Source organism: Nyctibius grandis, chromosome 8, assembly GCF_013368605.1.
Source record: "Nyctibius grandis isolate bNycGra1 chromosome 8, bNycGra1.pri, whole genome shotgun sequence".
NCBI lineage: Eukaryota > Metazoa > Chordata > Aves > Nyctibiiformes > Nyctibiidae > Nyctibius > Nyctibius grandis.
In genome coordinates, this window is record NC_090665.1 from 11,565,742 (window position 1) to 11,590,912 (window position 25,171).

Below are 25,171 nucleotides of genomic sequence, written 5' to 3' on the forward strand. Positions count from 1 at the left end.
GGTACAACAGATGTGATGCTGTCTCGTGTGTAGGAAGATTTTCCTTGGGAGGTCTGCTGTGGCTGGAAACCATTCCAAGAGCTAGTCTGGGGGGAGGATGGAGAGGGCTTGAGGCGATAAAGGGTCGGAGAAGTTCTGGTGGCTGGAGGTGAGGGTGACACTGAGTCCAAACCCCGCTCCCTGTCCTTGCGTCCTGTGTGGGGCACCCATCCCACATAGTGGGGTAAGGGTAGCCCATTTGAATTGGTGTTGTCTTGGCAGCCATTAACTTTCCAGCCATGGCTGAATTTTAGGGCTAATGTTGATGCATCCTCACATCCCTGTGGCCAGGTGGACATCGTCTGAGATGCCATCAGGCAGGGACGTTTGTTTGCAAATAAAAATAATAGCAAACCCCAGGGCGCTCTCATTACTCCTTGCACAGAAAAAGTGTTCCACAGCGTGGGGGACTTGTGAGGTCCAGGCCTGCCCAGCTGGGTTTCCTGCACTGTCCGTAGCCTCTGTAGCTCCTGCAGTTGCATCGTCTGATGGGAAGACCTGGCTGGAGAGCACCAGGGGCAGGGGCAATTCTCTGTGCTCGGCCCAAAGCTTTGGCATCAGGGAAATGCTGCCTCCATCGCTGTGCCTTTGTCCTGGGTTGGAGGGAGGCTTCCTGGGAGTGTAGGTGAGGTTTGAAGATGGACAGCACAAGCTGAGGACACTGGCTGAGATGAGATCTTGCTCTTCGCTCCCTTCCCCAGCTCCCTCGCAAGCATTTCCTAAGAGCACAAGCGAAGGGATGGGGGACCAAGCAAAACAAATGACATGGAGGGCTGGCAAAGGCCTGGCGTGCGCTGAGTGTTGTGGCTACTGCTTGCGAAAGATCAGAGTCTGGAGCACATTAAACAACAACAACAACAAGAAAGGGAGCTGCGGCAGCAGGCTGCTTAGTCACTCATCTCTCCAGCTCTGGGTCCAGAAATGTCCACCTCTCTGAGGAGCCTGTTTTCTTCTCCACCCAGTCCACATAATTAGAGACTTTGGTGTACACACCGTACACCTGTTTGCTGCCGCACTCCTCCGGGCCACCCCATGAGACCAGCCCTTGGGCCACCCACCTCCGGGTTCCCGGGTCCTGGATGACGAAGGCTCCCCCGCTGTCTCCCAGGCAAGTGTCCTTCCCACCTTCATAGTAGCCGGCACAGAACATGTTCTCAGTCACGCTGTAGTTCCCTGACCGCGACTCGTAGCTGGTCTTGCACTCCGCGTGCAGCACCACTGGCAGTTTGACGTACTGCAGGATATCGGACAGTGTCCTCATGCCTGAGCTGATGATCTCGTCCACCGTGATGTTGGGGTTGGAGATACCCCAGCCAGCCACCAGCCCCAGCGTGTTGGGGTGAGGTCCCTCCAGCTCATGCTCAAACTGGGGCAGGCAGACAGGCATGACGTAGTTCCCCATGGTCACCTTCTCCTTCAGTTTGACCAGAGCAATGTCGTGGTTGTAGTTCTGGATGTCAAACTCCTCGTGGAGGATTATCCTTTCCACCGTCCGGTTGACAGCCTCCATCTTATTCCTCACATCATGAAGGGCCAGGTAGACAGTGACGTGCTCCTTGGAGACGGGGATGACAGTCTTGTCTCGCCGCTGGGAGCGGAGCACGTGGGCAGCCGTCAGCACCCAGGAGTCTGAGAGCAGGGCCCCGCTACCAAACCATTTGTCGTTGGGCACCCGGGACATGTCCTCCACCACAATCAGGGCCTGCCAGGGGAAGAAGCCGGGCTCTGCGTTTCGCCCACCAATGATGCGCTTGATGATCCCAGGCAGAGGATGAGCTGGTCGGCCGCACACTGGGGACAAAAAGGACAGAACAGTTACTCCCAGCACTTATCTAGGGAAGAAATGAAAAGGGACATCCCTGTAGATTATGCCACATGGCTGGTTATCTTCAAACCAACCACTCGTGTCTTTTTTTTCCATAGGGGGCAACTCTCCTCCTTTTCTCAGTGGATAAAGCCCATCCTCCCTGCCGTCTTTACCTTCTCCTGGCTGCATGTGCTTCAGAGCTTGGAGCAGGCTGGGCATTACACCCCATCCCCTATGCTAACAGGTCTTTGGATGGGTAGGATTTACCCTGCAAAGAACGGGCTCATCTGGCATAAAGACTGAGTTGTTGCCCACCGGGCATGAATATGGACAGTCAGAATTGTGTATAGCACACTATGGGGGCCGTGGAGGCTTTCATCCAGGGTTAGCTATCCCAAAGCTGTACTAGATCTCCTGACACCAAAGTCAGGCATGGATTCAGCAAAACACGTGAGCCAGGGTGGGACTGCAAACACTCTAAATAGTATCAGACCTTAGTTTCGGTTTACATCTACGTGATCTGTGCTCCAGATGGGGACCATGGTGCTACCAGATTCTTTAGGGAAGGGCAAGTGGAGGGATCCTTCTGCTATCTCGAAGACCTGGCAGATGCTATGATTTCTGCCAAGCCTGGACTACAGTAAAACAGGGCTGTGACTTAAAGGGTTGTCGTACAGTTGATCTGGTAGGTGGGAGAAGGAGGCAGCTTGAGGGCCAGCCTGCACTTTTCAGTTCCTTACTTTGCAGTTCGGTTTCTGGAGTGGTTTGGCTGGATCCACACCACTTCAGAATCAGAAAGGCCAAATGAGTAATCGTGCAGCCTCACTGTACCCTGTGAGCTCACTCAGCCCTTCCCAGACCATCCAGCCACTTGCCTGGCTCCTGCTCAGTATGCCAAGAAACCCAGGGGAACGCTGGTCGGAGGACTGGAGCTTGACATCAGCCCAGCCTCACCCCTCGCTCCGAGACCCGTCACGAGGTCTGTGGTCTCATGGCCATGGCATTTGCCCTCCTGGAGGAGTTGTGGCTGGAGAAGGCTCAGCTGTGGGATGTTGCCTAGCACCATGGACTTTACTCCTGCATCTCAAATCCTCACCACAATTCTGGCAGCCAAACCAGCATCCCTTTGCTCAGCTCCTCAACAGACCCAGAGTTAATGTCTGAAGAGCCCTGATGTGCTGCCTGGTTTGCCTCCAGCAGCTTTATCCAGGTCCTGTGACCCGGTGTGAGGAAGAGAAGGGACTCAGCATGCTGAAGGTGACTCTGAGAGTGCTGGACAGGGTGGACAGGGGCAATCCCTCCACTGGGGAACTTAAGCCTTGGGACAAGGGTGGTGGTGGTGGGGCTGGTTCATGCCTGTGGCAGCACTGTGGAGGGGGACTCCCAGGGTGGTCAATGCTCGGGGCTGCCAATGCCACTGGGAGGTTGTGGGAGCCGATTTGGGCTTGCCCTTCCACAGCTGGAAGAGTGCTGAATCACAGCAGCGCAGGTGCTGGTCTCATCCCTGAGTCTGCAAGGAGAATCCATGTCCTCCACAGAAAGTGCCAGGACTCTGCCCCAGTGCCTGTGTGCTGGGAGGGGAGGATGCAGAGCCTCATAGAAAGAGGGTTGGTCTGACCCCTCAGGGCGATGGGATAGGGGCTGAGAGTCAACCTTGCAGCCAGGACAGGAGCACCAGGAGCTGCTAACGCGGATTTGTTGTGGCTGCTGTCTGCTCCCAGGACGGGAGGGAGCACGGCGCGTGTCTCTGCCTGTGCTCCGCTCCCCTGCCTTTCCCTGTGCTGCAAGGAATAGAAAATGTGCTCAGGCAAATAATTCCTGTGTCACAGCCCAGCCCAGCTGGTGTGCTGCACCAAAGCTAACAGCCATCCCAGGGAGATGGTTTTAGAGGAAGCGCATCCAGCCAAATATTTATTCTATTAAATTACATATCAAAAATGCTGACCAGGCTGCAAACGCTCCCACTAATGGCAGAGGCAGGCGCGGAGTGGCCTGGAAGAGGAATTTCTATTGATGGGGAGGTGGCGTGAGACACAGGGGAAGATCTGAGGAGCAGCTGGCCAGCTGCTGCCTGCAGATCCCAATCTCAGGAGAGCGTCACCCTCTATCTGGGATTTTCCATTTTCCTGAAGTCTCTGACTTCTGTCACTAATCGGGACGCCTGGAAATGGCCCATGAAAGCAGCTATGGCCCCAAAAGATGTCCCTGAATGCTCCCAGCTCAAATTAGTTCAGGCTGAAACATCAAGGAGAGATGCAGGGAGCAGTCACCGCAACAAGAGCAGCCCCAGCCCTGGTCTTGAAGCTCCGTGGGGTGCAGGGAATCACAGGGGGTCCCTCCTCTGGCCTTGCAGTTGCTCAGTGTGGCTGGAGAGCAGGTACCCTCCATGGGGCTGAGCCAGCCCCCGAACCCCGGGGTGGTTGCAGCTGCAGCTGCTGCACGGCAGCCGGATCCCTGCACCTCTCCAGAGCAGTCCCTGCACATCCGACCACAGCCAGCAGCTGGGGCTGCCTCCAGCTCTCCCTGCCTGGCAGCCAGACCTGGCCCCACACTTGGCTATGGCCAGCCAACATCCCAAGGACTTTTGTTTAATCCCAACTGGGCACCTGGCCTGGAAACTTGCTGGCTGCAAACATTTCTGCCACTGCTCAAAGGCTTAGGACTTTTCCTTCCCTGCGAAGTGGCTGGGTTTTTCTGCAAGGCTTGGAGAGGTGCTAATTGCTCCTGCATGTGGACACACTGCTAATGGGAGCTGACAGCCAGCAGCGCTGGACAGGTGATGCTCTGCCCTTGGCTGGAGCCGTCCCTGGTAAGGCTGGGGGCTGAACACGGCCAGTGGGCTCTACCGTGGGGCTGCTGGTTTCCTGGGCTGCTGGAGCTCGGAGCTCAGGGAGCCCTGAGAGCTGGGATGGCTGTGACTCCGCTGCTGCCCTATACTGCCAGGGAGACGTGCCCTCACCACTGCTGCCCAGTGCCACCGCTGCACCATGACCATCTGGGCCAGCTGGGACAGCAGGGAGCTCTGTCCCCATCACCCTCCTGGCCATACATTGCGGCAGCTGGATACATATAGTCAAGGCATATGGCATTGTCACCAGGGAGCAGGGTCCCTGCCAAGGAAAGCAGCAGGTCAGGTCAGGCGTGGAGGCGTCCCCCTGCCCAGCATGTTCCTGTCCTGCACACCTCACCCCAGCAGTCATACCTGGTCGGCAGGATGGCAGCTTAGTCCCCAGCTCTTCGCTCCTCCATACCCCCGATGCGTCACACGTGTAGGTGGCTGGAGAGAGAGCAAAGCATTAGCTGGACTGTGGCCCTGGCATGAGGGGGTGTCTTTTGCAGCGAGCAGATGTTGCCCAGCTGTCAGGACCCTTTGAACCTTTTTCCAGAGGAGGAGGTGACCTCCCTTTTATGCTCTCTGTGCTCCATTCCCTGGGGGGTCCTGGCAGCCCTGTCCCATGCAGGGGACATGCCACCACCCTTGGTTTCATTGCCTTGACTTGTCCCGTCTGGGAGATGCTGCCGTATGAATTCTGCCAGTGCCTGTTCTGCTAACGCATGCTGGCCACTGGGACCAGATGCACGGGGCCAGTGGGTGTGCAGGGGGATATGAGCAGGGAGGCAAGAATGTGAGGAAATCCGTTGGCTTTGCTTGCTGAGGGAGGAGGAGGAAGGAGGGCTGGGGTGTGTGTGCACACCCCTTCTGCTGCCCAGAGCTGGGTCTGAAGGGGGCAAAGACCTGTGGTGCTTGGCAAAGCACCTTGTGGTGTCTCTGTGGTTATGGACCAGGGGGATAAGGTGGAAACCCAGTCTGCCATGATCCCACTGCTGTCTGTTCAGCTTTGGCTACTCGGGACATTTGGGTGCTGAGATGGGGAGCCTTGCAGAGCCCTTTCTGGGGCTGCCGGACCTGGTGTTCTCTCCAGCAGCAGCTCCTTTCATGGAGACACAGAAAATTTCATATGCTGCGGGGAGCAGATGGCAGGGTGAGAAGGCAGAGTGCAGGAGCGCAGCCACGCTGCTCTGTCGAGGCTGCAAAATACATGGACAAAGCACCAGGCAGTGCTGACTCCATGCTACCTCGTTGCGGAGCAGGATGTAGCCAGTCTGACAATCCAGGCAGGGCAGATGCTGGGTATGATGTGTGTAGGCTACCTCCACAGCCTGCTGCTTGCAGAGCACCCCAAGCTCCCCCCGCTTGCAAACGCACGCACGCATGGCCACGCGCCCACCCGCACCGTGCCGTGGGGATGCCACCCAGCCCCACTGCTCACCAGTGCTGTTGGGGGCCATGTGGTAGTAGGGGTGCTGGCAGTGGTACTGGATGGCTGCTCGGTAGGTCGTGAGGTTGTTCCTGGAGGAGAAGGTGACAAAGCTGTGCTCCAGCTCCGGTGGTGCTTTGCAGTCAGCAACTGGAAGCCAACACAGAAGCGGGGGTTGAGCTCTGTTTCTTGGGGTGTACAGCCAGCCAGCAGGCAGGTAATTCCGGGCTTTGGCATGTGATGATGGTCCCATGGGGCACAGCAAGGGCCTATATGGTCCTGTGTCCCCTTTCTCTAGGGCACTGCAGGGGGGACAGCCTGACATGGCCTCAGATGGCAGTGGGAGGCTGCCCACAGGCAGGGCAGCCTGGTCCCGTGAAACCCCACCACGGCCATCCTGCAAAGACAGGGCACATGGGCAGCACCGCTGACCACCAGCAGCACGGCTCGCCTGCAGGCTCTATGGCCAACACCACTTACGCTGGTGGAGACCCGGGTCTTGGGAGCCCCTCCTGTGCACTTCATTTAGTGCAAGATCTCTCTGCTGTATCTTTGAGAGGAGAAGAAACCTGCTCTGGCAGGTGAGATCCAGTGAGAGACTGTCCCAGAGTACGTCTTTGCATCCCTTAGGAACAGGCAGGGAAAAGCAGGCAGTGCTGCACTAACCTACACCATGCATCAGGGGAGCTCCTCTGTGCGCAAGGCTTTGCTGAGAGCATGGCCCCATCCCTCCTGACCTGGGTCTTGCTCACCAAACAGTGCTGATAAGCATTTATAGATCAGGCTGAACGACCCTAGGTCCTGAACGACCCTTCGTCCTGCGACGGCAGGATGAAGGACACCAAGAGTGCGGCTTGGCTGGTCTGCAGGCAGGGGGAAGGCCAGCAGATGTGGGTGAGACCTCACCTGCTCCATCCCCCAGGACATGGGCAGGTTTAGCTCTGCTTCACCCATCCCTGGTGTGGGCTCAGAGTCTGATGGAGGGAGAAGGATTCACAGTGTGCTGTTGCCCTTCCCCATGGCCTGTCCATGGTCCCCTTTCTCCCCCAGGTCCCTCACAGCACCCTGCCCAGCCTCTCCTCCCACCTTGTCCCCTGGACTGGGCTTCTGCCACCCACCCCAGGAAGGACCCCAAGCTGCCAGGAGTCACCCCATGGGAGCTGCAGCTCTGGACAGTTCCCAGCACACTCAGGTGATGCTGTGCAGCCTCCCCCTGCCTTGTCCTGGGGGACCTGCCCCAAGGGAGGGCAAGAACTGGGGTCTGATCCTGACGGGAAATGCAGTGCTGCGGAGCTGGGTTCTGCCACATTTAATATGCGGGGTTGAGTAGGGGATGGGTGACTGTGCAGAAAGCGAGTCCTGTGGATCAGGGATGACGTGAGCTGTGTGGGTCTCCATGTGCACCAGGATGGGAAGGGGCGAGGACAGGAGCCCTAACTCCTCACACAGTGATCCAGGCTAACAAAGAGAGAATTCACTAGGAGCAGTAGCTGGCACCAGGGACATGTACAGGCTCAGGGTTGCCTAACCGCTTGGGTGAAAAAAGCCTCGTTTATGGCAAAACGCTGCAGCTCACTGTTCACCAGGGTCCCCTCCATGCCTCCTGTAGGGACAGCAGGTGATGGCATGGGTGTGTGGGTGCAGCCATGGTGGGTGGGGGCTCTGGGTACCTGTGCCTTGCAGAGGGACAGAGGAGGGGACACAGACCACTCTCACCAGACCTGGGGGTCCCCGGCTGGCCTGAGCTTTTCTGCTCTCTTCCCACGGTGCTTGGGCACGCAGTGCTCCTTTGCCATGGTGCCAGCAACTGTGGGACCTTTATAAGGTGCTGGGGGATGCTCGGGCTTGCAGGAAGGAGGGAATAGATGTTGGGGGACCAGCCTGGCTTGCACAGCTGCTCTGGCGTTGTTTATGGCTGCAGGGCAGCACCCACTGGCCCACACAGCCTGTCCACTCCTTGTGTGTTGTGTGTCCCACAGGCCTGGGGCAGGCCTGATGCTTGGAGAATGGGCTTTTGCACAGAGGTGTTGCCCCACCAGTGTCCTGGGTCCTGCTGAAAGGGTGAGGGGACAGAGTTTGTGCCATGAGCCTTTGCAGACTTTTCGCTCAGGAAAGGGGCCATTTAGTATCTCCATCTTTGCAGGACCAGAGCTGGACTGAGCTTACCAACATGCACCTCCTCCACCTCTCCCAGCCTCTGATCCACATCCCAGCATCCTCCCAGTGAAGCCCCCAGTGCCTCAGGGACCCCGGGGTGGATGCCTGGGGCTCTGGAGGACATGGATGGGGCCAGACACCAGGCTCCAACCTCCTTTGGCTGCAGCCAGCCTGAGACGAGCCTGTCCTCACCTCTGCTGGGCCAGCGGTGGGGAGCAAAGGGGAGGTGAAGGAGCATCCATTCCCCTGCGCCGGTGTCAGGGCTCAGTGCCTGCAGGAAAGGGCTGGCGATGCCAACCTGTCCTCTGGGCCTCCTTGCCTGAAGGCTCTGAAAGGCACCAGGATGCTTGGAGAGAGGAGAGGAAGGAGTGTTTCTTATTTGTGATGTTGGGCCAGGGAGGAAGGGCAGCGGGAGGCTGAACCAACCAACCAACCAGGCAGCCATGCCACGCTCCTTGCGCAACCGCCGCCTTGGAGCGGGAGCCGAGCCGGGCTGAGGCATCGAGTGGAGAGGGAGGGATGTGGAGGACGTGCTGGGAGCCGGCGGCAGCACGCGGTCCCCAGGCAGGCACCCTTCCCATGGGGCGGCACGGCAGCGGGAGAGGGCGGCTCGACTTCACATTTCCTTCCCCCTTCTCGAGACGGAGTTAAGAAAGCACCAGGCGCAGAGGGGTTAAGAGTGCCATGCCGGTTAGACAAGCCACGGAGGTGGATTTGGCAGCTGGGCCAGGGGCAAAGGAGACCTGCCTTGGGTACCGGACAGATCAGAGAGGGGCATCGAGACAGGCTGCCCGTCGGGGCGGCGTGGCCGGCACCAGCATCACGCGGCCGCTCGCTCCGAGCCGGCTCTTCCCTCTGTCTGGTTGTCGGCTCTATCTGCAGCTGCACCGAAAGCAGAGGAGAAGGAGGAGAGCAGAGAGAGAAAGCCCAATTAGCAGATGAGCGGAGAGAGGCATGCAGGAAACCCAGCCCCCCAAACACCAGAAATCGTTAATGAGCGCCCAGCGAGCCATGCCAGGGTGCCACGGCCATGCCGGGGACGCTCGGCTGGGGCAACCTGGGGACAGCGGCTGGGAGAAGCCGTCTCGGGGTTGTGTTCAGCCTCGCCAGGCTACGGAGCTGGATTTTGTCCACCTTGGCCGAGAAGTTTTCTATTTTCTGCGTTGCTTTCTAAAACCATTTTTACTCATGCCCTGCCTCTCCCAGACATCCCGGGGAGGTGGGAGGCATTGCAGTTTGGAGGCCTGAATTGCCCATTTAGGGGCTTCTTGGCTTTCCAAAAAAAGTCTTAGAAATTTAGTATAGTGAGTCATATCACACAAGAAGGGACCAGTTCCAGCCTGGCTGAAATAATGCAGGTAATCATTTCAGTTTTCTCCAGAAAATAATACCTTTTGAGGTTAAAAATATTTATGGAGATTTTTGTTCCTTTTTTATTAGGCCACCCCAATTTTTATCTGATCTCTGCTCAAGCTGGATAAAATCAATGGGATACTGTGGTAGTGAGAGTGGCAGGAGTGGGAAGTTCCTTGGTAGGGTAGAGGCATCACTGACCCCACACTTTCTAAGGAGCCCTTTCAGATATGAATCAATTTAGCAGGTCTGAGAGCCTCCTGTTTTCCATTTTGAGTGAGAAAACATGAATTAAAACTCCAGAAATACTCTCCTAAGGTAAGATCCAGAGTATCATTAAAAGAAAAAGGATCTGCCTGGATGGGGAGAGCCTGGATCCTAACATCCCTTGAGAGTATCTCGTCCTGCCTCTCCTGGAAGATCTTGGGACCTTCTCTGAGTGTGTTTGCTGCTTTTTGCCTCTCTGGGCAAGCCTTACAGCAGACTGAGCAGCAGTGAGAGCCTCCCCAAGGGCTGAGGGTGTTTGGGGGAAAGGAAGAAGGTGTTATGAAGTACATCTCTCAAGCCTGATCTGAGAGAGAAGCTGGGTTAGATGAAAAAAGAGATGATACAAATCATCACCCATCCTTTCAAGTGGCATCTCCTTTCTTCTCCCCTTTTCTCCTGTTTTGAGGTTTGTAAATATTTGGGCAACTTTTCTCTCCCCTTTCACTTAGCTGAGCAGTGCCCAGTTTAGGCTAGTACCTGGGACCTCTCTAGTGCTCTGGGTCTTAGTAGCCTTACCATTGGGAAGGAAATTTGGACCAGGAACCAGATTGTCCCAGATTGTCTCAGATTTATCCAATGGAGCCAGTTCTCAAGAGCCAGGGTTGCTCTTTCTTTGACAGGGAGACAGCAAAGCAGCTCACAAATCAAGTTATATGAGTAATCTAAATAAAAGCACCAGCCTCCTGCTTGTGGCATTTGGAGCAAGCCCCATTATGTTATCCAAGAACAAGCCAAAAGAGCTTTGCGGAGTTACGTAGCCTCTCTGGCTGGGTTTGTTCCTCTGAGTAAGGAACTCTGCTCTGGCAGGGCAGCTTCCTTTAACATGAAATTATTTCATCAGGCAAAGGACATTGGCAGGGTGGGGAAGGGTGTCCTTACTTTTGCAGATAGGGATCTTGTTGCTCCAGGTCCCGTCCTTTAGACACTCGATCTGGAAGGAGTCGCTTTCCAGGTTATCCTGTGCAGAAGGTGACAGCAAAAATGCACCATCATTGTACAAAGCACGGAAATTTGTCTCTCCATAAAAAGTCAATTTCTTGGTGATTTAGTCAAGATACAGCCAGGCCCCCCTGGAAGAGGACTCTTCTAGCTAAAAAAATGCAATAAATTCATAATTGAAAACTTGCAGAGTTTTCTTGTTGCCAGCAACTCAGTGGCATGCTGAATGCAAAAGAACTGGAGACATTTATTCCTGTTCTAGGTGCTGGGTTCGGTAAGGAGGCAGCTCTGCATGAAGGATGAGTCTGGGAAGAGATCACAGAAATACTCAGCTCCATTTCAGAAGTCAAATTGGGCTACTGGTTTGGAGGGAAGACAGCCACCCCGTGAGTCACCCGCGCTCCCCGTGGTTCTCAGCTGTTTCCTGGAGAGGGTTTGCCAAAATCCCGTCCCTCCTGACTTGCCGAAGCTGCCCCAAAGTCCCAGAGGACTGCCTGGTCTGTGGAGGCTGGCCTCTGCGGGGCTGCCTGGGAAGCTGAGCCAGTGCCTGCCGAGGTGGAGAGCAGGCAGAGCCCTGGCAGCTCCCCCTGGGGCTTTTGCTGATTTTTTCTCTGGCAGAGGTGCCAAGTCTGGCATCCTGTGAGGGATGATGAGAGAGTGGCTTGGGAAAGTGCCATCTCCTCTCTTCCTCTGCATCTTTGGGAAGGAAAGTTGGTGGCTCTTGCAGGAGGCTTTGTCCTTGCCCCTGGGAAGGGGGGAAGGGTGGTATATGGATTGCGTTCACTCTCCCAAACAGAGATGCAATGGCTTTGGGAGGAAGGATCCCCTCTTTCCTATCCAGGTGCCCAGCCCCACACTGTCACCCCATACCTTCAGTACTTTGTATCCAGTGTTGCAGCTGATGACAACCTGGTCTTTGAAGGTGTACTTGGCTTGGGAAGGCTCGATTTTCCCATTGATTGGTGGTTGCACCAGTGGGCATGGGTTTCCTTTGAATAAGGAGGAAATGAAGAAAAACAAAACTCAGCTGAATAAATGGAGGAAATTGAGAGTCCCAGCTCTGCCACCCAATCCCTGTAGCAGGGTCTGAGCATCCTTGCCCTGCTCTTGCTATTAACCCATACTAACATCGCTCAGACAGGCTCTTCTCCTACGAGTGGAGGATCCAGGTTTTTCCCCGAATCCTGGGCTGCTCCTGGCTTTGGGCATTACAAGGCTGGGAGCTAATAACAGTAGCTTTTGCAATTGTCATGCCCAAAACTGCACTGCTTTGCACTGTGGTCTTGTTTCAGGGCCCATCTGGCATAGGAAAAAAAAAAGCACCCTTTGATGGAAGGGCTCCATGTTATTTTATTCCTCTTTTGTGATTTCTGGGATGGACACTTTCTGGAGACGGGATCATGGACCACCAAACTCATGGTCTCCACCTGCAGGGTTTATAAAGCCCTTCCCATTGCCCAAGCCCAGCAAATGGAGGAAAGCAGCAGAAGTTACCAATTGCTGTGTACGACAGCTTCCAGCCCCTGTTCTCTCCTGAGTTGTCACTGTGGAAGAGGATCTGCACACTGTTGGTTTGGGTTTCAATGCGTCCTGGGGACTTCTCTCCACAGAAAGGGCCAAACTCCCTTTGACCAGCTTTGATCTGCCAAGGGAAAGAAGGGAGGGTGGCTTGAGGAGGAATCTTTGATCCCTGAGGATCACTTCACCCTGAGGCTGATGGAAGGGGCTGCGGTAGGGTCAGTGGGGCTTAAGCACCATGTGTTGGGGGGATGTGAACTGAAAGAGGGTCACCGTTGTCTGAGAAGGTCAAAATCTGATGTGGTAAGAGACATGGGTTCAATTGAGCACAGGGCTCCTGATGGCTTCAACACCCCTGTTTAGACTGGAGCAATTTTGGTCCCATCACCAGGGCACTGGGGAAGAAACAGGAGAGCAGGACAGGAGAGGAGTGCAGAGCCTAGCTCACCTTGATGTAGTCATAAGGACAGGTCACCTCGGGGTGGTCTTCCACGTCAAAGCTGTCCTCGAAGCTCAGGGTGATGAAGAAACCCTCCTCCAGTTCAATGCGATACAGGCAGTCTGAGCTCTTGGGGTAGGGGCTGGGGAAGTCGGCACTGGCAACCACCCCACTCCTCTGGGTGTAGAGGTTGTCGCTGCACTCCACTGAAACACAGCCATGGCTCTCTCAGGGCCCTGCCAGCCACATCCTAGTCCTGAGCACACTCAGGAGCCCTCCCTGTGGAGTGGGGTCTGCCGGGTAGTCCATGGACCCCGAATATGGGTCCATGCAAGGAGAACCTCACACAGACAACCTCCAAAAATGCCTGTGGTGTAGAGGGTCCTGGGCTGAGAGCTAATCCTAGCTAATCTACATGATGCAGATCCAGAGCAGAGACTAAATCTTTTCATTTATTTTACTTGAGGAGGTCTATAGGGCTCAGCTGAGGAGCATAGCCCATAGGAGAAACCACATCTCCTTCCCACACAAGAAGACTGTGGGCCTTGGGCGCTCTCCAGTCCCAGGCTATTGGTTTGTAGGGGAAGAGGCACCTCGTCCCTCCTGGCAGTGAGAGAGGGCAGTTTTGCCTGTGTTTGATAGGTCTGTTGCCTGCTCAGGGACCCCTCCGTGTGACCACCCCCATGTCTGAGCTGTGCCTGGGTGATACCTTTGCAGGTCCTGTTGTCGGAGTGGAGGATGTAGCCGAACCTGCAGGAGCAGTAGTACCCGCCGATGTAGTTGTGGCAGTAGTGGTCACACGCCAGCTCCTCATCGCTTTTCTCCAGGCACTCGTCCACATCTAGGATGGAGATAACAAGGAAGGGAGGTCACCCTGCAGCCCCCCACGCATTGCTCCTCGTGGGTATATTTGCCATAGCACCGAGAAATTAGTTGTCCCACGTGGTGGGTCACATGAGCACCCATTGAGTCCCATCTGGCCCAAGGGCTACAAACAAGGACTTCTCTTGCTAGGGTCCCCAAGGCTGGCTGGAGTTGTGATCTTAGCAAATTTGTTATGCTACCCTAGCAAGGTGCTCCTGCAGGCCTAACCGCTGCTTACCCACGGCGGTGTAATGAGCATCGAAGCCGGTGAAGCGTTCCTCGTTGGAGAAGTCGGACCTGAACGTGAGCCCCATGTAGGGCCCTGGGGACAGGATCACTTGCTGGCCAGGAGCCTGCTCTGTGTCTGTTGTCTCCCTGCCGCAGAAGGTCGCCAGCTCCTGGTCCTCAGCTTCAATCTGTTAGCAGAAAGAACGTGTGAGCGCTCGGCAGGGCTTGGGACTTACCTCCTGGGCTCTGCTGAGCACTTGGATAGCGCAGGAGTTTGACGTGTCCCTAGGGTGCTCCCCAGTGCTGGTCACCTCTGAATTTTCTCTGCGTGGGGCTGTTAGTGTCTGCCAGCCCGGAGAGCCCCTGGTGCTTTCCTGGGGGAGGTCAGGCTGGGCTTGGAGTCATGCTCTGGACCTGAGAGCTCAGGTCTCTGCCTGCGCTTGCCCAGCCTGTCCCCTGCCAGGGCTCAGCTGTGTCTCCATGGGGCAGGCTGACCGCCTGGCAGCCTTTGATGGCCACAGCCTAAGGATGCAGCTCCGCACCTCTGGGTGCCCCATCCTGCTCAGCCCCGCGCTGCCTTAGCCCTAAAAATCAATTTCCAGCCATTCCTGCTGCATTCACCTCACCTTCTGCAGCCAAGTGTGACCCTGGGGGTGCTCAGAGCGCGGCAGGTCTGACTCCCACTTCTCCGGCTCTCTGAGGTGTCTCAGAGAGGCAGTTACTGCAGTAAAGCAATTAAATGGTTTCTGCAAAATGAACACAGGGACTCAGGTCTGCCCGCTCTTGCCTGTGGTCACCCTCCGAAGCAGATGCTGAGCGAACAGGTAGCATCTGGGATGCAGGGAGGAGCTGGGGGGTGTAAGGGGAGGATGCAGGGAAGGAGCTTGTTTGGGAGGTGGGGTGAGGACGTGGGCAGGCCGCGCAGAAGAAAGGGTGTGAAAATCAGCCTCGGGCTGTGTTGTTCCCACTCAGAGCTGTCAGTACCTGAGATGCTCCCCCTCAGACCAAATGCTGATCCAGGCGGCAGCACCCGTGTGAGGGCTGTGATGCTGGGAGGGCTCTGAGACCCCAGGGGAGCCCCTGCCCATCGGTTCTGTGTCAGCTCAAAGCAGCAGCTGCAATTTGGATGGTGTTTGTGTCCCCTGGGCTGGCTTGGACAAGGTCGGTCCTGTCCCTGACACCCAGGGCCCCTGTCTGGTTCCAGACCCGCAGCACCAGGCACTGTCTGGACTCAGAGCTGTGCACCCAGAGGGCTACAGGAAGGGACCAATGGGCCAACGTGCCCTGTTGTCATGTCAGCACGCTCACTAGCCTCTCTGTGCATCCCCTTAAAGCACAGCCATGCCCGTGCCTTCAAGCACTGTAATACCTGCAGAAAACCCTCTGGTTTTCCCTGGAAACCCCCTCCCTTCCTTTTTCTCGCCGTTTTCCCCAGGACCATTTCTGCACTGAGCCCATCTCCCTCTGCAAATCCCAGCCCCTGTCTCACCACAGCCTCTCCCAGCTCATTCCCAGTACCCTGCCTACTTTCCCCCAGGAAGATTTGAATATGAATAACCCCTCGGCTGAGGAATTCGATGAACACCACCACGCCAGCTCCCACCGCTCATGCCAAGCCAACGCTATTGAGGCCGTGATGAAAAGTGCAGCCCCACAGCCCATGCCCAGGGAAAACAGCCGCCTGCTTGGGGACCCACGGGGTCCTGGAGATGTTGCAATGCCGTCCCTGGCTTGCATGGCCTCAACAAGGCAAGACCCTCCTCCGGCTGCATCCCTGTCTCCTGGAGACCCTTGGGATGTGCCGGCTGGGGAGGGTCCGCGGCTGAAAGGGAAATTTCCCAGGGCTGAACAAGCAGGCGGAAACTCGCTCACACCAGGGAAAGCCAATGTGGAAATGGCAACTCAGCATGCCTTGACATTGCCTCCAGATATTTTCCATCCTCTCATACAAGCTGGAGCTGGCCAGAAATGAGAGAGACTTTCCGAAGATAAATTTTGAGAATTTGGAGAAAAAAACACGCGCCCTGCAGTGGGACAAAAACTCAATTGAATCTGGGTTTTTTTTGTGAAAGAGTGTTCTGAAAAAAAAAAAAGGAAAACAAGTAATTTGGGACCCATCTGGTTTCAATCCCTTTGAAATATACTATGGTGCTTTAGAATCTCTTCTAAATCTGAAAGAAAGAGGGTTTTGAAATGAAATAGTGTTTGAGACTGAAAAACGGGAGTGCCCCGACCCGCAGTCTTTGCTGCGCAAGCGCACAGCACGCAGCCTTTTCTGCAGAAACTGCTTTTTCTTAAGGAAAGCTGTGGGAAGGAGCAATTTCCAGCCAGTCCCTCCATGCGGGGTTGGTGGCTGTCACCTCTGCGGGGACACATGAGCCACCATGTGAGCTCCCATCCCTCTCCTCCAGCCCCGGCCGGTGCAGGACCCGCAGCACAGCATCACCAAAACACGGGAAAACCTCTCCGGTGCCCCAAGTCTGGGCCCGAGGATGCTCCTGCTGTGGGGCCAGCCCCAACACTGCCCTCAGCATCCCTGGATGCAGCCCCAGAGAGGCAGGATGAGGCCCGGGAGAGCCATGATCTCCTCGCCAAAGGTATCCACGGCCCCTTATCTGTGATGGGTCCCATGCCCTGAGCCACAGGGAGCAGAGACAGCCCTCCAGCAGTAAACTAAACAGAGAGGTCATCATCCCTGGTTAATATTTGCTGCTTCTGCTGAGGACTGTATACTTTTTCGTAGATCATTTACATCCAACGAGCAGGCTGGTAATTAAATCCTGGTTGTTTGTTTGGAGTTTCTCCCTCTCGGGTCATGATGTCGACGTTTTCACTAGAGAAGATGTGTCCCTGAGGGAAATATCAATTGCCGCAGAGAAATTCCCTATAAAAATATGCTGAAAGAATCCTCCTTTGAAAAATAAAATATAGCGACACTCTCGTGCCTTAAATTTACCCTTGCCACTGCCTCTTGCCGTCTTCCCTGGTTTTACTTGCTTCCTCATTCCCTCATTAAGATTTCTGCCCCTCTGGATGGAGGCAGATGGGAGTCCCTCCCCACTGTGGCTCTGCATTTTGGCTTGGGCTGTGGCTAAGAGAAGTGGTGACCCGAGCCCAGTGGCCCCCTTCTGCCCCACGTTGATTGCCCCCTTTGGGGCAGGAGGCAGGAGCTGGGATGCTCCGGCTGGGCAGCAAAGAAACATTGCCCCAGGGCATGGGCTGCTGGGGATGCTGGAGCAGCGATGCTCTGGAGATGCCTCCTGCAGCAGGTGGGTTAATGAAATGCCACGAACACCGAGGGGAGTTTGGCGGTGGTTCAGTGTGCTGCTGGAGAGGAGCAGGCGGCCGGCAACACGGAAACGCAGCCACCACCCCCCCACTCCAGCCCTCCAGGAATGCACTAATTGGACTGATGAAGGCTGAACATACCACTGGTAATATGTATATAAATGGCTCATTAGGCAGAGAAATCGCAGCGCTGGGCTGAGGACACTGGGAACATGACATGGGGAGGAGACGCTCAGAGACAAGGAAGGGCACAAAGCAGCCCCTGCCGAGCTGCCTCGCAGTGAGAGTGCGGCAAGAAGGCAACGCCCAGAGGAACAGGGTATTTTTTTACAAAATGACTGATGCTGCTGCTGACTGTTGGGAATGCGGCAAGGATGGGATAACCTCAGCAGGAGCCTCCATCTAGGTCTCCTGGAGATCCTCCTCCTTGCCCTGCACAGGGGGTGACTGCGGTCCCCAGCGGTACAGGGAACGGCCGGTGCCACCAGATTCCTCTGTGCGGAGCCAAGGGGATGGGAAGGGTGAGAAGCAAAGTCCTGGGCCCTCCCCTCCTCCCAGCTGCCTCCCGGGATTTGAGGTGCTCCTCTTGGGATCCCGCACCCCCAGGGCACGGATTACCCCCTGGCTGAGGCCTGCTGACAGCACTAAAGAAGATGCTCTTCTCCTGACCCCCAAGCCCTTATTTCTGTTTTTTCCCCCTCCTTTGAGTAGAGGAAGGTGTAAATTGGTCCTGTTCACCCTTCTCACAGCCCGAGGCTGTGCATGTGCTGCCCTGAACGCAGCATCGAGCTCCTTCCCTGGCCCTGCATGGCCCCTGCCAGCACTGTGGTCAAGCACCGAGAGTGTCCCTGGGGACGGTGCTGCTGAGCGCTCAGCACGGCGTGGCACACAGCCCTGCCCATGCCCATTGCCCGCGGCAGGGGATGGCACACTGTGAGCCCAGGACACCACGTGCAAAGCCCATCTGCTATGTGCCCTAAACACCATGCCAAACCTCAGGGGGATGAGGTTCTGTCACATCGCAAATCTTTCACAATCCCCCTCCCCAAGCACCGCTTCCCGGGCCGGTGGCACTAGCTCATGCTCTGCCTGCAGCCCTGCCTCCCCAGCTTGGCCCATAGCCCTGTTTTCCCCCCACCAGCCACTCACCGGGGCCAGCAAAAACTGCCCCTGGCCACCCTTGAGCAAATTTATTTGTAGCCACTGTTTTTGCCTGAGATGCCTGGCCAGCTCCTGGGCACCCACACATGAGGTTAGTAGGAGTCCTGCCTGGGTGAGCACCGGATGGCGCAGACCCTCCCTAGGAACACGGGTGTGAATAGCAGCTGCAGAAAAGTGTCCCAAGTGCCACATGTGGGCAGAAGCCTGAACACAACATGAAGACGTGCATCCGAGGGAGGCTTGGGTTGTGTCAGGGGACACACAAAGTGTCACAGACCCCTCTGCCCTCCTGCCCCCATGCACAGTGGAGAGACCCATCACAGATGGACACGGGGCTTGAAGGAGTGAAGGGAAAGCCCTGTGGCATGTGCTGAAACCTGCCAGGTCTCAGGCATGTGCCATCCTGAATCAGGACTCAGTGGTAGGGATTGGAATGAAGAGAGGTAACCCCATGAGGACCGTGAGCTGGCAAGGACTTGCCATGGGCTGACTCGGGGGAAATCCTCTCACACAGGCCCCATCTTCACTTCAGTCAAGGAGCTGGTCCCAAGCTGGCTGCCAAGCCCTCGGGGACTGATTTCATTCCAGGTTTTGACCGAGCGATACGCAAAACCTCATGGACAGGACCCCAGGCTCAGATCTCCCTAATAAGCTCTGGGATTTACTCCTGAAGGCCCCTCAGAAGGCAGGATTTCATCTCCCATCTCTGGCTCTCCACTGGCATTTCATCTCCCACCTCCCTCCCTCTGCCACCAGCTCTCCTCAGTGACACTAGTCAAGTCACTTAACCTGATTTCCCAGTCATAGCAATGGCTTTCGGGGTGCCCTGGGCCAGTGCTGGAGACTTGTGTGCAAAAGTTCTCAGTGCTGTGTGACCCCAGAGCTGGGCAAACCATGGTGAGACCCCCTGCAAATGAGGAACCCCCAAATCAGCTCCCTGGGGACAGTGATGAGCCAGGCAGAGCCTGCCGAGGAGCACGGCGGAGGGCAGGAGCTGAAAGCCCAGTGTGGATGGCTGCTCCTTCCCTGTCCCCCTGGACCTGGCAGGTGGCTGAGGGTGACCATCCAAAACCTGGGGAGAGGCTGCCTCCGACATGCCGGGGCCTGGAGCTCAGCTTCCCGGGGCGGCGTTTCCTACCTGCATGGGGCTTCTTCGGGTGGGTATTTTTGGGGTGGCTGTTCCTCCTGTTCCTCCTGGCTCACTTCTTTGCTGAAGTACCACTCCTCCTCTCTGCCATCCCCCTTTGCACAAACAAGCCTCCTGGCCTGTGAACGTTTCTTTAGGAGCCACGTTCTTTTTATAAAAGAACTCTTTATATACGCACATGCATGCATATATCTGTGTATATATAAATAAACAGCTATTGTTTTAATTAGCCATTGTTTCAGAGCTCTGGAAACTGTTCCCTTCTGAAGACCACCCCGAAGGCAGAGATCTGTGTGGGTTTACAGCTCGTCTCACCCTGAGCTTCCCACTCAGGATGGCTTTCTACACTGCTCGAGAGCTCGGGCGCGTGGGCAGCCATGGAGGTAAGGAAAGCAAAGGCCAGGGCACGGTGACTTTCTGCCTGTCCTGAGTTGGGTCCCCACCTTGCATCGGGGCTGTTCAGCCCCCATTTTGACCTCCTTCTTATGGCAGCCAAGATGATGAAGACCCTGATGGAGGGCCCGGTCAGACCCATGGTCAGAACAAACAAGAAGGTGTTTCTTCACACACCCACACAGGTGTATAATCATATATTTAACCTGTGCAACTCTCTGCCACAGGATGCTGCAGAGATTAAAGTCACCCGTGAGTTCAGAAAGCAACGGTACAAGTTCATGGAGGGGGAATCCATTGAGTGCCATCGAACGCAGAGGTACCACCTGTGGCTTTCTGAGCATCTTCACTGCCACTGGCAGAGCATTACAGAGAAGCACCTGTATGTGTTGGACCTATAATTACATTCTATAGCCATGCACCATTGGCCTCTGTCAAAGAGCGGGCTCACGCTGTTTTTATGTCTTGCGCTGATGCAGACAGGCTGGACATATAGACCCAAGGAGGAAAATAGCCATGGAGTCATTTGCTGCTCTCCTTAACATTTTCTAAGCTGGTGGTTTAGCAGCATCAAGATTGCACCCCTCCCCAGCAGAGCAGCCTGCAGATCTCCCATAATCTCTCCATTTTCAGCACTTTTTAAATGTAATTCTGTGGTGGAGGCTCCGCAAGCTGAGTTACAGCCCTGAGCAAATTTATACAGCTGAGATCTAAATCCCTGTGAAAAATACCGCCTTCTTATGGAAATCCAGCGGCAGGGAGAGCTGTGGTGCCAAGTTGGCACCATGGCCAAATAACAGGGAGCCTTATGAAAAAGGGAAAATGAGCAGGGGGTGCAGGGTGGGAGGAGGGGTAAAGCTTGGAATGGGGAAAGTTTCCAAGAAATCCGCTCCTTGAGCTTATTGGGTTTTTAAAGCAATATGTCTCTATATATGTCCTTGGCCCTTGTGGTTGGGGAAGATCCAGGAGAAGCAGAAAGAACTAATCAAACCTCAATGAGAGCTGTTAGTAGCAGAATGAGTGCCAGCACAAAGGGGAAATTAAAGCAGCGAAAAACAGTTCCTAGAGGGAAAAAACACAAATGTTTGCTTTCTTTTCTTAGGGCAAGAATAAAATAATAATTTCAATTAAGCTGGCAGCTAGCACCAGGGCTGAGTTCTGTGGTTCCAGACCTGGGCACAACCTCCACCTGCCTCTGTGTGGAGGGGCAGGGTGAGGTTTGTGCCGGGCGATGGGGTAAGGCATCCTAAGCCAGGCAAACCTAGAAAGCACCTGCTTGATACAGCTGGTCTGCTAAAAAACACCAACCCTGACCAAGTTCAAAGATGTGGAGAAGCCAGCTTGTCCTGGATGCGAAGGAGAGCCCTGCTTGGGGAGACCTGTGCTGCAAGAGGCAAGGATGCTCTGTGGCACTGCAGTGTGTGGCCCACCGCAGCTTCTGATGGGTTACGGCCCAACAATGAAGCAGACTGAAATCTTTTGTGGGTTTGGCCATGAGAGCTCCCCGAGAACCTCCATAGCTTGTTTGTGCAGCAGGTATTTGCTAGCAGCGGCCCTGAAATTTGTATCTCAGCTGTGAAATGGGTTTGCATTGAACCCCAGGGAGCCTTCGGGTCTGTGCCCTGCGGCTTGTGGGAGGCTTTGCTTGCAAACCCCAACTTGCAGCCTCAAGCTCAGGTCTAACCTTTCTCTTTTGCTTCCTTGGGGGCTGGACAGGGTGTCCCAAGAGCCTGCAAGCCGCGGCCAGGGACCCAGGCTGGCTGCAGGGTGCACCCATGGCCATGGCCTGGCAAAGGGCGCCCAGCTCAGGGGTCCTCCTTGCACGTGGCTGGCATCAGAGTGGCACAGGTTGGGGGTTTACCCACAAGGGTTTCACCAGCCCGTAGGTGTGTAAATCTCATTGAGTCCAATGAGAATTAGGTTCCCAAATACTTCCAGAAATCTGGTCCTCTGTGGGTAAGCTCTGAATCTGGTGTCCCACTCACTGTTAGTCCAATGGATGTTGTCAGCTTACCTGTGCTCTCCCTGTTGTCTGCTGGACTGATAACTCCTGTGCCCAATGAGTGGGGAAAACCAGCTTGTTCCCAGCTTTTCCAGCACTACCCTCTCTCAGCTGGCCAAACAGGTCTGCTGTCTACCCCACCATCTGCCCCGTGATATCACAGCTCACCTTCACATAGTCGTATTCACAGAGGTAGGATGACTCCAAGTCAAAATGCATGAAGTACAGCTTGATTTTAAATCCGTCGGGCACAGAGATGTTCCACATCACTTCTGAGTCACTGGGATAGGAATCGGGGAAGTTGGGAGACTGGATCTCCCCAAACATGTCTGTCAGCTCGATGGCATCTGCCGTGCAGAGCAGCAAGGCACAAAAGGACCAGGTCAGGGGGCTCCTGAAAAACACGTGTGAGGAGATGAAATGAAACTCTGGCAATGCCAAAACCTGTTGAGGGCTCAGTCTCTTTTCCCGAGTGGGTTGTGTAAGGTCACACACTCGAAACAGCTGGGAGAGAAGGTGCAGCACCCTGTCACCATGAGCAGACCCCCCGCCAAGCTGCATGGAGGTGGAGGTGAGGGTGGGAGCTGCACGTGGCTCCCGGGAGGAGAAAGCTCCTTTGAAAGTTGGGTGACACAGGCACCACGTGCCATGCCAAGGCACCTCTGCAGCTCCCAGCCACCTCTGGGTGCCATGAAGGAGCTCGGTGTTCCTCATGCTTCTGGGAGCAGCAGCCACTGGCAGCACGTCCTTTAACTAATGGGGTTCTGATGGACAAGTCTTCATTTAATGGAAGAATAAACATAAGGATGCTTAATAAAATAATGATGCTTTCTAAATCAGTTTAATGAGAGCATCATGGCAATAACTGCTAAGTATCATCATTATTATTACTACTGCTTAGCCTCATCCTGCCAAATTGGGATCGTTGACTCTCAATAAACAGCACACGTCTTTGCAGCTCGGCAAGGATGGACCGGGGCCCCAGAAGTGTAACCCAGCATGTTACTCTCCACTATTTTCTGTTTTTTTCTCTTCTCTTCTCTTCTCTTCTCTTCTCTTCTCTTCTCTTCTCTTCTCTTCTCTTCTCTTCTCTTCTCTTCTCTTCTCTTCTCTCTTCTCTTCTCTTCTCTTCTCTTCTCTTCTCTTCTCTTCTCTTTTTCTTTTCTTATCTTCTCTTCTTTCCCCTTCCCTTCCCTTTCCCTTTCCCTTTCCCTTTCCCTTTCCCTTTCCCTTTTCCTTTCCCTTTTCCTTTCCCCTTTCCTTTCCTTTCCTTTCCTTTCCTTTCCTTTCCTTTCCTTTCCTTTCCTTTCCTTTCCTTTCCTTTCCTTTCCTTTCCTTTCCTTTCCTTTCCTTTCCTTTCCTTTCCTTTCCTTTCCTTTCCTTCTTCTATTTCCTTTTCTTTTCCTTTCTTCTTTTTCTTATCAGTCCTTAGGGTACCACTCACCCCAGATGGAGAAGCACACAGAGGCTGAGATCCTTAGACATCTTTTGTCATCAAACTCAGCTTTTAAAAAATCTCAGCCAAAAGAGTTTGTCCCAACTTGTTGCCAACATGTTTGTCCCAGGGGAGGGCAGAGAGGACAGGTAAATCAGTGGCAGGCCGGCTGACCTTGCACAAGCCTTGAGCTCCATTTGAGCATGAAAATGAGCATAAACTGAGTGTTTCTCCGTGCAAGGGGAGAACACTGCCTGTGCTGGAGGTGCAAACACAAAAGCCTGTGCCATTGCATGGGACCCTGAAAGAGGAGCAGACCTCAGGCTCTTTACACCTGATGGAGTGCACAGAGGAAAAGAAACATGCAAGAAATTGGAACCCCTAGAGACAAAAATTTCCGCTTTCTAAAATAGGTACTAAGGCCTGGCAAAGGCTTGTAGGTGTGTATTAGAGGCGCTGGAACTACTCACGTGTGCACGTACACCCGGTTTCAAAATCAGGGCTTGATTTAGGTATGCTGGTGAGGAAATTGAAGCTATATAAGTGGATTCTTTTTAACATGTCTGTGTTCTTTCAAAACCAGGGCAGTAGTTTTCTGGGGCTCATTTGTGTAGTGCCATCACTTTTCACAGCTCTTCATTACAAAGCAAAGTCAACGGGAGCTGAGAAATTTGGATTGATTTTTCTTTCAAGCAGAGTGAGGTTGAACATGCCTTTTTCTGACAGCTTGTCTGAAACCACAAAAATGTGTGAAGGGAAAATCTATTTCTCCTCTGGTCAGAGTACATGGACAGGGCTGGATGCCTAGCTGGTGTAAATGGGCATCACCTCCTCCACTTGAATGGGCTGTTTGCCGGTGCAACTCTCTGCTTTCCCTTTAAACAGGGGAGGCAAAACAACATCAAACTTCTTTCCCATGCCAGAAAAGTCTTAACCTCACGTAAAAGTGATAAACGGCCGTGGCGCGCACAGAAACCCGCAGCCCGTGCAGCATGGCCAGCCTCGCTCGCACCTTTCGCCCTCGGACCGCGGCAGAGCGGTGCGCCCGGGCTGCGTGCCCGTCACCCAAGGCTCCCTTCGGCTCGGCCGGGATGCCGGCGTGCAAGCTGGGCTGCAGCACGAAGCCGAGGCATGAGCAACGCCTCGTTCGCTCGCGGATGGGGAAACTGAAGCCGTGGTCATCCGAGGGGAACCTTTCTCAGTGGGACGGCCTCCCTGCCCGGCCATGTCCTGAGACCACAGCGTGCAGGACCCTGGGGTCAGCCCGTCGCGGAGGTACTCACCTCATTTTGCTGCCGGGAGGGTTCGCCGGTGGGCTTGGCGTGGAGGATTGCTGGTTGGTTTTCAGGGGACGGCTTTGCCTCCTTCCAAACGCTCCGCTGTCCTCCTTATCTCTGTCCGGAGATTTGTGAGCGTGTGTGCGCCTATGTGTGTGCGCGTCTGGAGTCGTCTGGCATTTTCCATGCAGGTCACGCCTTCCCCTGCCTGCAACCGTTCCCCACATCCCCGCAGACACGCAGGCAGACCTGCCTGCATGGGAGCCCTCCTCCCCGCCGCTCCCTCCGCTCCGCCGCTCCAGCAAAAGCCGCGGCATCCAGCGAAGTTTTTGTCTTCCCTAATCTCCAGAGTTCTGTGTGTGTGTGCCCATGCACATTGTGTTTTCCCTCTTTCTTTTTTTTTTTCTCCCTACAGCCTGCTTTGCCAGATGGCTAAAATTTGCCTCTCAATAGGGTCGGAGGCTCCAGCAAAAACAGAAGGCAAGAACGTGTGAAAAAAAACCCTGTGCGGGGATAAATAGCTTTAGTGGTGGTGCTGCAGCCGGGAGCGGTGCGCAGGGCTTGCTTTTGGCTTCTCCCCTCAGTGCCGTGCAGCATT

At 54.9% G+C, this 25,171-nt stretch overlaps 1 protein-coding gene across 1 annotated transcript; it reads right to left on the reverse strand.

Moving 5' to 3' along the window:
* Window positions 1–934: 934 nt before the first annotated feature.
* MASP1 (MBL associated serine protease 1) lies at window positions 935–24,653 on the reverse strand. Its single transcript, XM_068406629.1, has 11 exons — window positions 24,580–24,653; window positions 22,030–22,255; window positions 13,881–14,058; window positions 13,488–13,619; window positions 12,788–12,984; window positions 12,316–12,463; window positions 11,692–11,810; window positions 10,762–10,840; window positions 6,118–6,255; window positions 5,049–5,123; window positions 935–1,830 (listed from the first exon to the last, which is right to left on the reverse strand). Exons 1-11 carry the CDS (start codon window positions 24,582–24,584, stop codon window positions 935–937), a joined length of 2,193 nt encoding a protein of 730 aa, XP_068262730.1. The 5' UTR covers window positions 24,585–24,653.
* Between the last annotated feature and the right edge of the window lie 518 nt (window positions 24,654–25,171).